General features: G+C 38.1%; 1 protein-coding gene across 1 annotated transcript in view; it reads left to right on the forward strand.

The window, feature by feature from the left end:
- The window catches only part of LOC137369261 (low-density lipoprotein receptor-related protein 2-like), a 102,450-nt gene that overhangs the window by 1,750 nt on the left and 81,324 nt on the right, over positions 1-19,376 (forward strand). Inside the window, 14 exon segments of the mRNA XM_068030209.1 lie at positions 192-560; positions 2,095-2,274; positions 2,322-2,435; positions 3,133-3,252; positions 3,324-3,449; positions 4,845-5,016; positions 6,251-6,475; positions 6,924-7,042; positions 7,118-7,257; positions 8,306-8,447; positions 9,607-9,753; positions 11,288-11,413; positions 13,616-13,738; positions 16,191-16,559. Coding sequence (XP_067886310.1) covers positions 192-560; positions 2,095-2,274; positions 2,322-2,435; positions 3,133-3,252; positions 3,324-3,449; positions 4,845-5,016; positions 6,251-6,475; positions 6,924-7,042; positions 7,118-7,257; positions 8,306-8,447; positions 9,607-9,753; positions 11,288-11,413; positions 13,616-13,738; positions 16,191-16,559 — 2,472 coding nt within the window.

Genomic DNA, 19,376 nt, shown 5'->3' on the forward strand with positions numbered 1-19,376 from the left:
TCTAAGTCATTAACAAACTTGTTGATTTGTCCCATTCCTTAAGAATCTCATTGTAATCGGAGCTCAATTCATTTTAAACTGTATTCAAATGCAAGTTCAGAAGGACGAAGATGCTTGGTCTTGAGTATCATCAGAAGTAAGAGTCCATCATTTAAAAAAAAAAAAGAATAATGCAAATTTTTCTTTTTCAGGCAACCTTACTTGCAATCCATTAGAGTTTACTTGTGCCAGTGGTAGATGCATTTCAGAAAAATTTGTCTGCAATGGTGTAGATGACTGTGGTGATGGAAGTGATGAAAAAGGCTGTGCTTCACATACTTGTGGCACTTATGAATTTCAGTGCAATAGTTCTGAATGTATCCCTTTGAGTTGGATGTGTGATACCAATGTTGACTGTGCTGACCTATCTGATGAATCTCCAAACCTCTGTGGGTACACACCTCCAACTGTGACCTGTTCTCCTAGTGAGTTCCTATGTGATTCTGGTGAATGCATTCACCATCGTTGGTACTGTGATGGAGATAGAGACTGCAAAGATGGAAGTGATGAAGCCAAATGTTGTAAGTGTACTATTTACTTTTTCTTCTAGACTGATTCTTCATAAATGGTCTAATTGGGTGGTAATTTGTTAACTGTCTATATCCCCCTTAGTCAGTGGCTTGTGTTTTTTTAAAAAAAAAACAAATCTTTACTATCTCTTGTACTGAGACACTTGGAATTCAAGAATGAAATAAGGTTGGTAATTGAATGCAATTGACAATGAATGGAGGAAGTAGTAAGATGGTGTGAAAACACAAATTACAATTGACTTAGCAAATGCATGGTGTCTGAAACGATTGAACTTGTTCAGAATTTGCCTTTTTTTAAGAGAGAAGATTTTTTATTTCCAAAATATACTATATCTATATATCTATATATCTATATATCTATATATCTATATATCTATATATCTATATAGTCAAAAAATACAAACAGTGCAAAGGTGGTCAGTTTCCTTCAACTCAATCATGAGTTGCCTCACAACCCTTCCATTTCATTTGTCATGCCAAATACATTTTTACATTTTACAGCACACAATTTTCCTGATACAGTTTGAGGGGTTTCCCATGGATCCAGCCCCTCAGTTCAGCTTGGTGGGGGGACCTTGCACAGTGGTCTTTCCCCATTGAGCCTTTGCTGCGGCTGTCCCAAGCTTTAGTGCGTCACTTAGCACGTAGTCCTGGACCTTGGAATGTGCCAGTCTGCAACATTCGGTTGTGGACAACTCTTTGTGCTGGAAGACCAGCAAGTTTTGGGCAGACCAAAGGGTGTCTTTCACCGAATTGATAGTCCTCCAGCAGCAGTTGATTGTCTCTGTGTGCGTCCTTGGGAACAGCCCATAGAGCAGAGGCTCCTGTGTTAGAGCTGCTTGGGATGAACCTTGACAAAAACCACTGCATCTCAAGTGAGAAGATTCCTCACTAGTACAGTTGCTGTACTTGTACCTCCTAGTGTAATCAATGCTGAGTGTCAGCTGTGGCTCAGTGGATAGCACTTTTAACTTTTGAAGACAGAAGTTGTGGGTTCAGGTCCTCCAGTGAAATGAGCACAAAAATCTAGGTGGATGCTACAGTGCAATACTGAGCACTGCACTGTTGAAGGTGCTGCCTTTCAGATGACAATCTAATGCTTTGTCTGCTATCTTGGGTGGATGTACAAAATTCCATGGCATTATATGAAGAGCAAGCAAGTTATCCCTGGTGTCCTGTTAAATATTTATCTCAACATTCTCACACAAATTTATCAAACTGACTACCCTTCCAAAGTATTTCATTGGCTGTAAGGCAATGTGGGCCATCCCGAGGGTGTGAAAGGTACTGTAAAAAAAGAAATCTTTTTCTTTCTGTTTGGCTTCTGACATCTGTACTAACTCGATCCAGTTGTGCTTTGTATGCCTTGGTATGCCTTGGTTTTGACTTCAGTTGCTACTAGAGAACATTTCATAATGTGTTTACATTATAAGCAAATTTGATATCTAGTTTTAACTCTGAACAATGCCATTAATATGCTACATGACTCCTCTTTTCTTAATGTAGAATTTCTTTCTCATTTCAGCATCTCAAATATGTGAACTTGGTCATTTCCAATGTGGTGATAAATGTCTTGCTGAAAGCAAGAGATGCAATGGTTTTATGGATTGTATTGATGGTAGTGATGAGCTCAACTGTAAGAGTAAGTACACTAGAGTTCAGTGATTAAATGTTGAGCTCCTTGCTTCAAAAAAAAAAATTTCTCTTTTTTTTTTTTTTTTTTTCCCCCCCCACCCCCCCTACTAGCTCCAGAGTGCACAGGGCCTTCTGATTTCAGATGCCAAACTGGTGAATGCATAAATATAACCAAAGTGTGTAACCGGCAACACGATTGCAAGGACTGGAGTGATGAACCCCTTGAATGTAGTAAGTGTCTTTTGAGATTTGACTTCTTTCCTGTGCTTTTTTTAGAAATAAAATACAAAATTTCAATTAACCTATTCAAAAACCTTTTTTCAACCAGACTAGAACATGTCTTGGGATGGTCACTAAACTAGAAGTCTTAAAGCTACTTTCCAAATTACTACTACTATTGGGTTGGAGGGGGTAGGAAAGGTGGTGTATTGGATTGTCCAACTTGTTTTTCACTTACAAAATATAGTAGTTTGAATCCCACTCTACTTGTTTTGCAAACATTAAATTTGACTCTACTCTTGATCTACATAAACCTGTCAAACTCTTTAGTTTAAATATTGACTGCTTGACCCCTCCAATGCACTAAGAAGTAATGTCATGTATCCTTGCAATCTGAGACTAAGCAATACATGGAAGAAAAATTCCAGATAAAATGTTCAGTAAATTTTTCATCTAGTAAAGTGACCTCAATTAGATGTGGATTGTAATCCTGTAGATTGCATCTTTGACATGTTGGAGGTTCTTTGAATTTAATATTGATAGCCAGTGCTAACTTTCAATTTTATACTGTCTGCATATGGGAAATGACATCCATTGTCTGGTAATAGTCTTGAACCATCTGAAGTTCTTCTGGTTTGGAGTCTTGTGATCAGCATCCTCAGGTCACTCCATCAGTGTGGAAGCACTAAAATGCCTATCTGTTCTACAGATGTGAATGAGTGCTTGATGAACAATGGTGGCTGTTCTCACATCTGCAAGGATCTTCTCGTTGGTTATAAATGTGAATGTTCACCTGGCTTTGAACTGGTTGACAGAAAGTCCTGTGCAGGCAAGTTAAGTTAACTTTCTCTTCTGAAATTGGCCCAGATCACAAATTTGAAGGTTTTTTTTGGTTTACAGATATTGATGAATGCCAGAATCCAGGAACCTGTAGTCAAATTTGCTTCAATTTAAATGGAAGCTATCGATGTGACTGTCACAATGGATACCACATGGATCAATTCAATGGAGTTTGCAAGGCTGTAGGCAAGTTCAACCATTTATGAAAGTCAATTAATCATGACTGAAGCAAACTTTTACCCAGTATGTAAACTTGTGTTCAAATACTTTATCTGAAGGTAAGCAAATAAACCCCTGACCACTTTTCACCCCAAAATCTTCTCTTTAATCCTGACTGGCTTCTACAAGGCACCTTCCCTTTTCCAACAGCATAGTAATCTCAGCAAAAACTTTATTGCCTCATTCTATAATCTGTCCCTACATCTCATTGTCTTGCCAATTTTTAGAGGGGCACACCCCTTTTCATTTTGAAGACTACAATATTGTAGTAACTGCCTTTATTGCGCTCTGTTCCACACTAGTCTGAGGAAGGGTTGGAAGAATTTCTTTCAAATCAGTAATCTGAGTTGAAACTTGTTTAAGTGGATCTAGTTCTGTGTTCAGTCAAAATTAGTGTTTACAGGTTTCAACTTAGTTCATTTGGTGCTTCTCTAGACCCTGAAGCTATGGGTCAAAGCTCCATTCCATATATAAATTCATTAATCTGGTCTGACACTTCAGTGCAGTATTAAGGGAGTGCTGCATTGACAGATGTTTTATGTGAATTAACACAACTGCCTGCTTGGTGGCATTATTTTCTGAGTTACAGGGCACATAAAACTGTATATAATCCAACTGGTGGCTGATGTGCAGAGGTTAGAATTTATTCCATATTTATAGTTCAATGAGACTTTGAAATTCTCCCTTTGGCACAAAGCTTCTTGGTAATTCAGTGTTTTCATTGTCACTTCTCTAAACTATTCTTGAATTACGATTGGGAACTATAGTTTTAATAAACTGATTTTTAGTTTCCTTTCATAAACTTGGCACTTCCTATATTACTATCTGACTCCTTTTCTCCTCCCAAAAAGGGAGGGGGGGTGGTGGGGAGGGGTTGGTGGCAAAGGGAAAATTCTGTAAGGGAGACAGTGGCATAATGTTACTAGACTAATCTAGTTGCCCAGGCCAATACCCAAGGTGTTCAAATCCCACCATGGTAGCTGGTAGAATTTAAATTCAGTTAATAGAAATCTAGAATTAAAAGCTAGTTTCAGTAATACCATGAAACTAATCATTGTTGTAAAATCCCTTCTGGTTCACTAATCCCCTTTTTTAGGGAAGGAACTTGACTATCCTTGCCTGGTGTGACCTACAGCAATGTGGTTGTCTCTTAACTACCCTCTGAAATGGCATAAGCCACTCAATTGTCAAGGGCAATTGTGAATAGCCAACAAATTCTGGCCTTGCCATGAAATAATTTTCTTTTAAATTCTTTCAAAGAGCAGGCATGATGGGCTGGGGACTTCCTCCTTTGCTGTAAGAATCTGGTTCTAAGGACTTGTCATACTAAAGGTTGTTCATAAATTGGTTTCTGTCACGCAGGAGAAGAGCCCTGTTTGATTTTCACTAATCGTCATGATATCAGGAAAATTGGATTGAATCACTTGGAATACACTCAGGTAGTTGACCAACTGAGAAATACTGTGGCACTTGATGCTGACATTGCAGCACAAAAAATCTTCTGGGCTGACTTGGGAGAGCAAGCAATTTTCAGGTAAGATTTCTGAAAACCAGCAACTAATCTCCGTACCAAATCACCTTATTTTAAACCTGAATCTCCAATTCAATATCTATTAATATACATGTTTTCAGTCACTAAGTGTATATACTAATAACTAAAACACCAAGTATTTGACTTAACTAAATCTGCCATTTAAATATTAAATCACTTTTGACCAGGTACTTAAACTTAAACTCTAATTTAGTTGAAGCCTATGGGCACACGATTCTAGCATGCATACCAATACACCTGCAAATGGAGACAAAGAGCAGTGGAAAAGTTTGAGGCAATATCTGAAGTTATGGTTCTTCAAGCTCACTGTAGAGTCCTTTTTTTTTTTTTAGGTAGATCTTGCTTTTCATTGAGGTCCAATATTCTCAAACCTTATTCATTGTAGGAGACTTTTTCCTCAGAGTTCATCTGTTTTTGGAATTCTGAGATGGGAGCAGACTGGAGAGGAGATCTGCTTCAGTCCAAAGCATTCTGCTTTCTGCCAGTTCAAACACTCTACAATTTAAAACTCCCCAAGTTGGCAGCAGGGTAGTCATGTGACTAGGTATAACCACTTCTGGCTTTGTGTATTGTCAAGGAATGGTTCTTTGTCTACAAACAGTCTGTTAATATGCAAAAAATGTCTTTCCAGCCAGGGGCCTGGCAACCCCTTGTAACAGGCCTTTTCTTCCCAGCAACAATTTGAAATTTAATGTCAGTGTGATGAAATTAATATGCCTCATTCTTGGCAGGTGGGGGCTTGCATGACATAACTTCCAATGCAGGAGTTCTTCCTTTGAGAAATATTGGGTGGTTACCCTAGTTAATGTGCTAACTACTCTGTAGCCATCAATTATTTTTTAAAAGGCCCTGGTTGGGGGGTGGGGAGGGAGGAAAGGGTTAAAACTAGACCTTCTGAAATAACTGTTCTAGATCATTGCTCTGCTCTTTGAAAAGACTTAAGCTAATTACAACTTTAATCTAGTTTGTGACCAGAACTATAAATTTTGAAGCTAAATATACAATGATATCTAGTGTCTGATAGCTGAGGGGTCTAAGCAGTAATTTGCAATGCCTGTCTGAGTGATTTAAGATAATTCATGATGTAACTTTCAGTTGGTTATTAAACTTTTTAAAGTGAAATTTTTTGCAGGATTTCTAGGTTTTTTTTTTGGAACATTTTTTCCAAGTTTGGTTTGAGGACTTTTCTCAATATTAACTACTGTGACTGTTTCAGTAAATCAATGGATAACCAAAGTGGTACAACTGAAATTGCCAGAGTCATCAAGGATGTCAAAATCCCTTCGGGAATTGCTGTAGACTGGATTCACAAGAACATTTATTGGACAGATGTGGGCCATAAAACACTCTCAGTGGCCAACTTTAATGGAAGCAAAAGGAAGATCCTTTTTGATACAAATCTAAAGGAACCAGCATCTATAGTAGCTGATCCACTAACTGGGTACTAAATGATTTTAACATTGCATATTGCAGGACATCATGTCAACATATAATGGTGCAAAGGCTTTTAGCTGTAATTCTGAAATTAAGTTTGTGACATAGCCAATTAAAAGTTGTTTGGCCTATTAACTGGCAATGCTAACCACATGGTGAGCTAGACTCTCCCCAAAAAATGTAGTCTTGTTTTGGTCAATTTATAGCTTGAATATAGAATTGAACTTTAATTTGTAATTCAATTTGGAGTTCTATCTTTGTTCCTTTTGAGTACATGTTTTCCAGTGAGATTGATTATGTAGGCTATTATCTCTACCAGATTCATTGAAGGCTGAGGATGTGGTAACTGGAATGACTAAAATTTAAATTCTAGTATTATAAAATACACTAATACTTCCTTTTCAACTACAGCAAAGTATTTTAATTAAAGCTGTCTCCTCTGTTTTAATTGAAAGGTTTATATACTGGTCAGATTGGGGTGAGCCAGCAAAGATTGAAAAAGCAGGAATGAATGGTGCTGACCGCCAGCTTTTTGTTACCAGAGAGATTCAGTGGCCAAATGGCATTGCACTTGGTAAGTAGACCAGCAAATCCTGTTTTGCAGCTTTCATGTTGGAGCCATATTCATCTACTTTAAATCTGTCCATAGACCTTGTGAAAAGTCGTCTCTTTTGGGTTGATTCAAAGCTGCACACTTTGTCGAGTATAGATCTAAATGGCCAGGATAGGAGAACTGTACTACACTCTGAAGAATTCCTTGCTCATCCTCTTGCTGTGTCCATGTTTGAGGTAAGATATTCAATGCTGTTGCAGTACAAGTAGAGTTGAACTAGAGCAACCTGTGCTTGTAAGCTAGTTTAAACAAATTAGTTGGTACTAATGTTTGAGACTATCTGTCTGTCCTGAGATAGAAGTTTTCAGTTTGAAATATGTTGACTTGTGATTTATACCATCCTCCAACAACTAGAAGCAACTAATGGCTGGATAGTGCCATTATCATTATCCATTAAACCTGTCTTTTCAAACTGTTAAATAGTTAGGTAGCTTTAATACCTCCAAAATATGCACAAGGAGCAAACCTTTTCCTCCATAGACAGGAAGGTAATTGGTCTACAGTTTTTAAGATAAATCCAGTGCACTTGACATTTTAAAACTCTTCACTTCATTGGCTGTGCAAAAGGCATGACTTTAACATGTAATTTATAATGGGGTTTGATGGAGTTTGTGCAGAAAGGATTTTTCCCCTGACTTGGTTGGGGTGGGGGGTGGGTGGTGGTCGCTGGTGGTGATGGGTGTGTCAGAACTGGGGGGGGACAGTCTCAACAAAGTAGGCAATTTAAGACTGAGTATGAGGAGGGATTTCTTCAGAGTGGTGAATCTTTGGAATTCTCAACCCCAGAGGTCTGGAGCTCAGTCATTTGAGTATATTCAAGACTGAAATTTTTAGACATTGAGGATATCAAGTGATGTGGGGATAGTGTAGGAAAATGGTGTTGAGGTAGATCAGCCATAATCTAGTTGAATGGCTGCCTCCTGCTATTTTCTGTTGGATGGCACTTGTGAACTCTGAAGTATATCTAAAAGTCGGTCATTCTTAAAAGCTGTTTTGGCAAAAAAAAACTGCTTGGTTACAGGGTTTAATGCTATCTATTAAGAATGGTACCAGATGTACTTCATTTCTGCTTGTGTACGTTTAATGCTATAGTCTTTATAAAGGATGTTAACCACACTTACATGTATAATTCAGTTATCATTGGTATGTTTCAAGCACCAGAATCCAGAAAAGACTTGGGGTGAACACCTGACTTGAAATAAGTGAAAATGGTCTTGTTTTTAGGATCGTGTCTTTTGGATTGATGGAGAGAATGAAATCATTTATAGTGCTAATAAGTTTACAGGAGCCAATGTGGTGACTTTAGCTTCCAATCTGGATGAACCACAAGATATTATTGCTTATCACCAGTTAATACAGCCATCAGGTATGAAGTCTGTTTAACTTTTTTCTTTGGCAAGTCTTGCCTTTTATTACATTGTGAAATCTCAATTTCCTCATACTTATTACAATGCAGTTCTCAAAGCTCAAAGTAGAATATCTAATCAACTAGTGGCACATTGCTACCTAAACTAAACTCATTTAGAGAATGTTATCCTACAGTTTTGAATTTGATTTTTTTTTTTAGCTGCTCCAAACATTCTCAGCACCAAATCAATCTTCAGCTTTATAACTGCTGACCTGCCAATCTACAAAAGTACAGCACCTTACCAGTTTTACCCTTAATCCACTCATCTCCACATTTCCTCTTGCTACCCCTTAAGAGTTAATGACCAGATGTATACCATTTGGGTTCTCTGCATTCTATGTTGACATGACATCAATTTTTAACTTTAATGTACCTTTTTGGCTATTAAAATCAGTGGATGATAAAACAATGGGCAATATCTTGGTCTATGAAGTTTGCTGTATGACTAGTACATTAGCACTTTAATGTTTCATTGTAAATAGATTATGAATTTGCCAATTAATACTGATTGCAAAAGTTTAGTCTTGAATTCTATTTATAGAAACATAGAATGGTAGCTCAAAATGAGGCCATTGTGTCTGTGCCAGGTCTCCAAGAGCAATTCATGTAGTCTCTCTCCCTTGCCTGTTCCCTTGCAAATTTTAAACTTTAGATCATTCAGTTCTCTTTTTTTTTTGAAGGCCCCTTTTGAATCTGCCTTCACCACACTTTCAGGATCTGGAATGCACCTGCTGCATGAAGTAAAACTTTAAGGTTGCTGTTGCTGCTTTTGCCAATCCACCTAAATCTGTGTCCTCTGGTTCTGGATCCTTCAATAAATGGGAACAGTTTGTCCTACCCACTGATTTTGAACACCTAATCAAATCTCCTCTTGAATCTGAATCTTGTGACTGGTTCCAGGAATGAGGAACTTCATTCTCTTAATCCTTTCTGCCTTAACCTCCCCCTTCCAAAGTTGTGATGTCCAGAACTGGACACAATCTTCATTTGAGACCAAACCTGTTAAGTAGTTTTATCATTTGCTATTCACTTTAGGTTACACTTGGCATCTTTTTAAAATTTAAGTATAATAGCATGGCTCACAGTATTTTTGTTTAAAATTGACTGTTTTCAACAGGCAAAAACTGGTGCAACGAGAGTTTGAATGGAGGCTGTGAATACCTGTGTCTTCCTGCTCCTCGAATTAGTATTCACTCATTAAAATACACTTGTGTCTGTCCAAATGGCATGGAGCTGAAGAAAGATGGAAAGCTGTGTACAACTGGTAAATAAAATTAACTTTAGGTGTGCTTAATATTGGATGTTATGGCTTGGAGTTGCCACAAGGGGCACATTGGGGAAAATGTGCTGTTGTGCTTTGTTTCTGGCCAAACATTTGCATTACATCAAATGTAAAACAGCCCATGAGTCTTTGATCCTAATTGGTTAAGACTGAGGGTTATTGACTGGAACGAGATCAAGATTTACTGAAGTAAACTGAATTTGTTCAAAATTGCTGCAGTTGAACTGGTCAATAAATGACTTCAGTTGATGGCTAGTCAGTTTTTGTTGCCAAGAGCAGGTCAACTGACTAATTGGGTTCAAAGCAGCATTATATGGTGTGGGGGCGGGTGAGAAAGAAAGTGAGGCTTCAGTTGATCAATAACTTTGAGCTGTTGCATTATTTTGGTCAAGTGTCTGCAGATTACACTAATCTTGCTAATAACCAAATGGAGAATCTAGGCGTGAGACCTGAAATGTTTGTTCTTTGGAACCTGGGAGCAGAAAGAGGTTCTGGTGATTGATGTGGAGCAAGTTCTAGGACCCCTTTCTATTACTTATATGTATTTATGCATACATGTGTAAACTTGCCAGGAGAGTCTGTACAAAACCAGAGATTTGCTAAATTTAGAGCTATAGTTAATGAGACACTTTAGTGAAATAATTTCTTTAGATATATGAAGAAACTTGATAACTTCAAAGTATTACTATTAAGGTGATGTTCAAAAGGCCTCTAGAAAATGTTGCATAAGGGACAACCCTTAAGGAGAACAACCTATGTACTTAAAAACTGGAAGGACAGAAATCAAAAGGTATCCACCATCACAGATGGATTGAAATAGAAGATTTGGACTGCTCCCAAATAAATAATTACCTGGAATTTATCTTGGCAAAAGATGACCTAGTCTTGAACTTTGGGGAAGAACTGATACACTCCAGTTGATCTTTCAATGAGCTTGCCAGGTTTTGTATCTGGGCTGATAGAAAAAATGGCAGAATTCCTTTACTGCATGTCCAACTTTTTAGCTTTACAAATCCACATTTAGTCAATCAAATGCTAATACTTGCAGGGTGAACATTAATTATCTGAAACAAATTATGTCTATCCATGATATTTTTATCAAACAGGAAGAGAAGGTGAAAACAGTATCCTGTTAAGGCAGCCTATCAAGCCAGTTAAAGGCAAAGCACTAGCTTTAAAGTTCCATTGCTCCGTGTTTAGTTACACCCCTTTTCTGAGGCACTGGCCTATTGATTGGTTTGAACCACTTCTCTCCAAATTTGTCTTAACAGTTGAGGTGATTGTCTTCATGATATATGGAATAAATGTTTTATAGTTAGATGACTGTGCTTGTCCAGATACAGTTGAAATGTGTCTGTGCTGCTGGAAGGGTAACCAGTGCTAATGGAACCATGGAGGTAGAGTCTAGCCTGGATACAAATCTTGGTAGATCAAACCACTCACTGTTTCTCACTAATGTATTACATGTGAGTAATGTTTTTGGTACTTTATTTTAATCAACAACCTCATCTGGTAGCTAACACAACCACCTGTGAGCCATCAGAATTTGTGTGCCACAATGGACAATGCATAGTTAATAAATGGAAGTGTGATGGCGATGCTGACTGTGAAGATGGATCTGATGAAAATCCAGAATTGTGCTGTAAGTATTTGCTATAGTGTTTTTTGTAAATGTTTAAACACTGAAATGGGCACAGCAGTCTGAATAACACTTACACAATGTAATTTTCACTTTTACTACCTGGATGGTAAAGTTAAATAGTCTCCAATGTGTACAGCAAAAAAAACTTCATTAGCCCCTTCAATGATCTTGACAATATTGAATTTGCTTCCTAAATCTGAAGTTTGATACCACATTTTTTGGTTTGTCAATTTCAATAACTCATTCATTCCTGGAATGGGAGTTACCACCCTTTTTTTTTATACTAGATATTATTTGGGCACCATGCCAGTGTTTGACTTCCAGCAAGCTGTTTAGTCACTCAAATCAAATTGACTAATTATATATTGCCCTTTCTTTTCCCCCCTGCCCAACCCTGTGTTTTCTAGCTTTGCTATTCCAATTTTGCTAAAAATTACCTAGATTTTGTGATCAAAGCTGGAAGAATAGTGCTTGTTTACCTTGCTGACAACTGTCCAGCTTTGGCAAAATAAAAGTTGGGATTGAGATAATAAATTTTAATCTTTGAACAGGAAGCTCTGAAGGAATGAGTCCACACTTGTTAAATTTTCAAGATCAGAGGTGGTTTGGCAATCACTTTTTTTTTTTTAAAAATCACCTTCCACTTGAACATACCAGCCCTTTTTTTTTTTTTTATTTTTTTTTTTTTTTGGGCACCTTCAGCATGGAACTAGTGTGTTATTCATTTGTGGGATGTGGGTGTTGCTGGCCAGGCCAGCATTTATTGCTCATCCCTAATTGCCCTTGACTACAGAGTGGCTTGCTCGGGCATTTAAGAGTCAACCACTTTGCTGTGGGTCAGGATTCACATGTAGGCCAGATTAAAGGCCTGCTCAGGTCTGCAAATGAGACCCGACCCGAGCCTGACAGAACCCTGCCCGACCTGACCGTCAGTTAACCTACCTTCTGTTTTTTGCTTTGTTTCTTACCTGCATAAGCTTAAAATAAGTGTAGCAAAGCCACCTTTAAAGTCCAAAAAGTAAATAACATTAAAGTCACTTACCTGTGGTGGTGGTAAAGTGTCCAATGCGACCCGACCTGAACCCGTTCGGGCCAGGTAGCAGCCTTTAGGCCAGACCAGGTAAGGATGGCCGATTTCTTTCCCTGAAGGACATCAGTGAATAAGATGGGTTTTTACAACGATAGACAATGGTTTCATGATCACCAGTAGACTAGATTTTAAATTCCAGATTTATTTTTGATTGAATTCAGATTTCACCATCTGCATTGGTGGCATTTGAACTGATTGTCCCCAGAGCACTAGCCTGGGCTCTGGATTACTAGCCTAGTGACATTACCACTATGCTGCCACCACCTCCCCTTAACCCCAAATTCAGACTATTAGTGATTTTTGTCCTTTTCGGATAAAGTGTTAAAGTTCCTATCTGCCCTCAAGTGAACATAAAAGATCCCACAGTGCAATTTGAGGAACAGCAGGGGAGTTATGCCCAGTGTTCCAGCCAATATTTATCCTTCAATGCGCATCACAAATATTTGGTTATTATGTTGCTGTTTGAGCTTTATGGGCAAATTGGCTAGCTGCCACATGTCCTACATTGACAGAGACTACACTTAAAAAGAACTTCTGTGTATTTCTTCAGGATGTCCAGTGGTCATGAAAAGCATTATATAAATGAGTCCTCCCTCAGCAAGGACTGTTTATCTGACAAACTACTGGATTTCCACATTGAACTGTGCACCTACAGGTCCCATCACAGCAGATGGTGAAATTTGAATTCTAATGGTGACCATGAAACCATTCTTGTCATTAAAAACCCATCTGCTTCACTAATGTCCTTCTATGGAAGGAAATCTCTCATCCTTACCTGGTCTGGCCTACATGTGAATCCAAACCCACAGCTATGTGGCTAACTCAACTGCCCTCCAGAAATGGCCCAGCAAGCCACTTGGTTCAAGGGCAATTGGGGATGGGCAACAAATGCTGGTCTAGCCAGTGACGCCCATATCCCACAAACAAATTATATATATATATAAAAAAAAATGCCAGAAATTGTAGTCCAATTTAGTGACTGCTGTTGGCCTCAATATTCTTAACTCCATCTGGACTTTCATTTGCTTTTTTCTATGTTGGTAGAAACCTTGAATAACACTTTTATTTCAAGTAGAATCTTTAGTATAGGTTTAATATGTTTTTCTTTTCAGACTTGAGTGCCTGTGCTGTTGGTGAAATAAGCTGTGGCCCTGGCTCACTTGAGTGTATTCCAGTCTTTTGGAAGTGTGATGGGGAAGAGGACTGTGATACTGGCAGTGATGAGGATGATTGTGGTAGGTAGATGTCAGGCTTTTTCAAGCTGATTTTTTTTACTTCTAGAATAGTTACTTCATATCCTAATCTACATAACCCCATTAATCTATGGTAGATTATAGTTCCATAGCTTTGGATGTTCCATGTCTTGACACCTGTTGTGGCTAGGTGATCAGGGACTCACAGGCTCCCCTCTTGCCCCTTCCTCTTATTTGACCACAACAGGTTTATTACTCTTTAAACTGTCGTTGTGCTTTCTGCCTCCATGAGTGTTTTTACCTTTTTCCTTTGCTGTGATCATAAAAGAACCAACTGGACAAGCTTTGAGTTTAAACAAGAGGTGAGTTTATTATACTTGACAATCTAACACCAATATAAAAATACTAAAATATGTTACACATTCTCCGATTTATAGGAAGGAAATTAGATTTTGTAATTGAAGTCTGTAATAAATGGAACTTGAGTACAGTCAGTAAAGTGGATGATCCACTAGTCCTCAGATGAATCTGTATTCTTGAAGTTGTTGGCTGGTCAAAATGTATTTTGGCTGGCTTTTTGCTCAGGGTTTTCTGAAAGCAGAATCTGTAACTGGCTCTCTTCCTCTGGCTGTAGTGGTCTATAGGCTTGGAGGCTCCTCCAGTCAGTTTTCAAACTTGATGTTTTCTGGGGAGAGATGAGGGGAGCATGCACCTTTCTGCTGTTACAAACTCTCTCTGCTTGTCCTCTAACAATTTCTCATTTGTTCAGAAATGAACAGGCAGTCACATGATTCTCAGCCCCCTTTGTTTCTAAGGAGGTTTTTCTGAAACCTAATGAAATTTGATCATGTCCCATGATGCCTATTCACACTTGAAGGGGGGTTGGTTCTTTCAAAGTCAGAGGATGGCCTTGACTGTGGTGCTAATGAAACCATTTTGGGTAATTCAATCACTTGGAGCAAGCCATTGTCCTGGCTGGGCTGTTTATACTTTGTCTCCAGTTCAATCTCCTGATATTTCAGATGTAAATAGCAGTGCCCATCTTGGCTGCTAGTCTTTAAAAACTACTATAGGTTTTCCCATTAAATGGAAGTTTCCAACCAATTAAATTAATTTCTCATTTGGCATATAGGGTTTTCTTGACCACTCCAATATTAATTTTGGAACCTCTTTTTTTTTTTCCTAACAGCTTTGTTTGTTGCTAGTGATTTTAAACTTGAACCTTCCTGAATTCACTGTCTAGTGTTACAATCAGGTGGGGAGGGGTCACAAGGCTCCCCTCTTGTCCTTCCCCTTTGACCACAACAGGGTTTATTCCTTTTATCCAGTGGCTTTGCTTACCACTTCCAGTGAGTGTTTACCTTCTGTGTTTGTAATCCTCAAAGAACCAATTTGACAAGTTTTCTAAGATGAGTTTATTGTACTAAAACAAAAATCATCCCAATCTAGATTAATATGCTACTTGCACATAAATAGATTAGTGAGCAGAGTCTGTGTTGGATTAGAATCCCAAACTAATATACAGTCTGTGGTCTGATAATCAGTTGTCTTCTGGCTGAGGTTGTGATTCTGAAGTCTCTAGCTGGTAGCAGTATTTTGCAGCTGGCCCCACCTAGTTCAGGTGGTTGTTGGAGGCAGTTATGTATGTGATACTTTTTTCCAAGAGTCTCTGTAGCAATGGCAGACTTGGATGTTCTGTAGTCGCAGACAGGTTTCAAAAACCTCCCAGTATATCTGAAATAGACACTGCCTCACTGGGGTCTGGTCTGGCCTGGCCTGGTTAGCACTTACAGAAGACATACTGCAACAGCTCCCAGTTTTACACAGTCTAAAGAGACTGACTTGGGTCTCTCGGTCCCCTTTTGTTAAGATCCAAGGTCTAAAATCCAGTTGTATGGTCAGTGATTATCCCCTGGGGATAGAACTCCACTCATGAATGCTTCATGGTGGCTTTGAAAGCCCTGCTAACAAGGGTAATCTAGGATAATCTACTTAGTCCACCATTGTCTTGGATGGGATTCTTTTTTAGACATATCTCCAATTTGATGTCCTGGAATGTGAGGCATTACAATGTAAATTGTGGTGGCCACCTTGACTTCCAGCAGTTTCAAAGTTAACTGTAGGATCCCAGCTTTCCTTTTTTAAAGTTTTTAATAGAGGTTTCTGACAAATTAAAAATCCTCATTTGGCATAGCATGTTTCCTTGACTCTACCATCTTATCAATATCCCTTAATATTGTACCCCTCCTCCCTCTTAAACTGTCCCAGTCTTGAGGTAAAGTCTCTGAATCCTGGATATTTTCTGCTGTCTGTCACTTTCTAAAGTGTTCAAAATGGATGCAATATTCTAATTGAGGCACCAAGATTTTTTTATAATTTAATGGTAAATTGTGTCCTTCAAAAATGCTGCCCTTAAAATTGTCCTGTTGAAATGCAGAAAAGATGTGCTTATCTCCTTGTGTTGATGCCATAATTAAATGTAATCTTTTTCCAGACAACCTTGTTTGCAGTACAGAAGAGTTTACCTGTGCCAGTGCCAGATGTATTTCCATGGCATTTGTTTGCAATGGTGAGGATGATTGTGGCGATGGAAGTGATGAAAAAGACTGTGCTATACCTTCCTGTGGCATGCATGAGTTTCGGTGTAATAATGCTGAATGTATCCCTTTGGGTTGGGTATGTGACACCAATGTTGACTGTGCTGACCAATCTGATGAATCTCCAATACACTGTGGGCATACCCTTCCTCTCTCGACTTGCTCTCCTAATGAGATCCAGTGCAATTCTGGTGAATGCATCCATAGTCGATGGTACTGTGATGGTGATACTGACTGTAAAGATGGAAGTGATGAAGTTAATTGCCGTAAGTGATCTAACTTTATCTTGACTATGTATCCTGGTAGAAAATATGAAACAGATTTTAGTTGCTAACACTCCTTCGAAACGTCTTGGAACATTTTACTACATTAAAGATGCTATATAAATGAGGCTGACAATCAGCTTGAGCAAGCTTGCTTCAAGAATGCCATTTGACAGTAACTGAATAGAATTAACCATTTCAATGTGAAAGATGCAAACTGAAAAGTTTTATGTACAAAATTGAGATTAATTCTAATTTTTATGTTCAAGTGCAGAAAAATTGTTAAATGAAAATGAAGAATGTCATTCTCATTTTATAGTTGAAAATTGGTTAGTGCAGATAGCAATGATCAATTTTCTGGGATATTTGTCTTGATAAAAGAAAAGGGTAACTTTGGTCTTGTCATTAAATTGATTTTTCATGCAGAGAAAGCGTGTGCATTTACCTAGCTCATTAAAATATCAGCAAACAGATATAATTAAAATTGTAGTCATATTAGTTATGGCTAAGTAGGTGATGGTGTGGCTTGTTCCTACTGTTCACCTCCCACCTGACCACAGCAAGTGTTTTGTTACTAGTGTTTTTTTTTCTTTTACCCCTTGTATCTTGTCAAACACTGGTTTTCTTATAGCATTAAAACAGATTGATTATTTATTGAATGTTCATTCCTGAAATGGTTGCAACACTACTCATGCACACACTCTCTTCCATTTCATCAAGGGAAGATGGAGGATGGTAAAGGGTAAGAATTTGAGATGTGGTAAATGTGCATGGTTTATGATCAATCTGAATATTCTTGGACAGTTTTTTTAAGTTGCAGGCTTGGGTGTTTGCAGCTTTCTGCTGGTTAAGACATCAGTCTGGATGCAGTGGTAATTTATAGTTGTCTACTGCACCAAGTGGAAGTATTGAATTTGCAGCAGGGCTTTTTTTTTTTTTCCTGTGGATTTCTTTACACAGCCCATGGCTGGACTGCTTTTGAGATCTTGATCTCTCCGTCTCTCTCCCCAGAGAGCTACCTTTTTTTAAAGATAAAACCCTCATTAGCTTGTTTGGGGATGTGTTACCCTCCCCTGATCACACAATGGACCAGGATGTGGTACTTCATCCCTCCTTTTGGGTTCTTCTAAAACATTCAAGTCAGGAATGTCTCTTGGTACATAGATGGGTGTAATTGACACATCTTGGCCTGTAATGTATCTTTAACAGTGAGACTGTGTTGAATATATAAGCCAAGTCAGCTGAAATTTGGCCATTTTGCAGCACATTGTCCACTTTTTAAAAGAAAAGTCAATTTTTCTCATCAGTTTGGTTCTGTATTTTCTTCATTGTACTTGAGCATACATCTACAAGTTTCAGATTATTTTTGCTGCTAACCTGGTCTACTCTCCAAGGAGGTGGTCAATTATAGTTTAAAATTAAGGTTATATATTCAGATTGGAGAGGATTTTTACACTTTTGAAGGTGAATATTCAGTCAAATACTTGACCTGAAAAACATACCAGTGATATTTTAAGATTTGAGATGGTATTTTTAATGGGTTAATCAAATAAGTTTGTCTTCAGGTCGTTTTTTTTTTGTTGTGAAATGCAACTTAGTCTTGGTGTGATTTAATAAAGTTGCATCTAAGCTTTAAGATGTCTTTGTGTGGTAAGAGATGAGTGAATCTTACTGTAACCATTTTGAGTTTATGCAAATCAATTCATGAACAAACCATGAATTGTGCTCTCATGGCAAATGCCAATCCAATTCTACTTAGAAACTATTTTTGGGGCTCATTGGGCACAAATAACACTACTTTTATTAAAAATCTAATTTTTGCATTAATTTATGAAATCTTCATGACTCCATTATTTTGAAACAACAGGATTTCAATCGTCATCAAATCTTTATAGATATCACTGAAAATGTACTTCAGGTTGTACACTGATTCCAAATGGGAAATCCTTCCTACAAACAGTTAGTCTTGCTACCCCTTTTTAATGTTCATATGGTAATCTTCCACATAATACAAATCTGAAGTGAAACAGTTATATGCAATTCAGGCTCTTTCAATCACTGACTCAAGGGAGAAACTTTATTTTTCAAACATTTTAATCAGTCAAGGAAAAGTAGGGATTTACTAAGGTGTAATTTGTAATTATAATATGTCCTAGGGAAATAAACTTTCCAGTTGGGTGTCTTGGGTGGGCACTAAATGCACCTTTTTTGACTGACTGGTATGCAACTTTTTTTCCAGCTTTTATTTTTCAGAATCTACTTCCATTGTATTCTCCTTTATTGGGAAAGGAGAGGGTGGGTTTGAGGGGTCCATTTTAAAACTTAAGTGGTAGTATGAGGATAAAAATGTTAAACTAAAGGTAGCTGATGCTGTGTTCCTCTTTTACAGAAGCTATTGTGGAAGCAATTTGCATTGCAGCAACACTTGACTAGAATAATGCATGTGAAAGTGGAAAACTGACTGGAGTGGCACAACACCATTTGGCTAGCCAAATGGGGTGGAGGGTGAGGAGAGAAAGTGGGAGTGTAGAATGAAGGCTTTTTGAAGTTTCAGGGGAATCCCCTGCTTTCCACTGCAGGCTGCTTTCCTATCATTTTAGCATGCCTGAAAGAAAAGTAGAACACTTGATGTAGCTAATCAGTTACTGTACTATTGGGCTGAATCTGAAGTCTGCCATATTGAGTACAGGTATTTTACTTTAAGATGATGTGAATGTTCTTGGTGCAGTGATTTTACCAGAATGGTTTCAGGGGTGAGGGGTTTTAGCTATGAGGTTAGATTGGAGAAGTTGGGGTGGTTCTCGGAGCAAAGGAGGTTGA

This window comes from Heterodontus francisci, chromosome 4 (assembly GCF_036365525.1).
Source record: "Heterodontus francisci isolate sHetFra1 chromosome 4, sHetFra1.hap1, whole genome shotgun sequence".
In the NCBI taxonomy this organism is placed as follows: Eukaryota; Metazoa; Chordata; class Chondrichthyes; order Heterodontiformes; family Heterodontidae; genus Heterodontus; species Heterodontus francisci.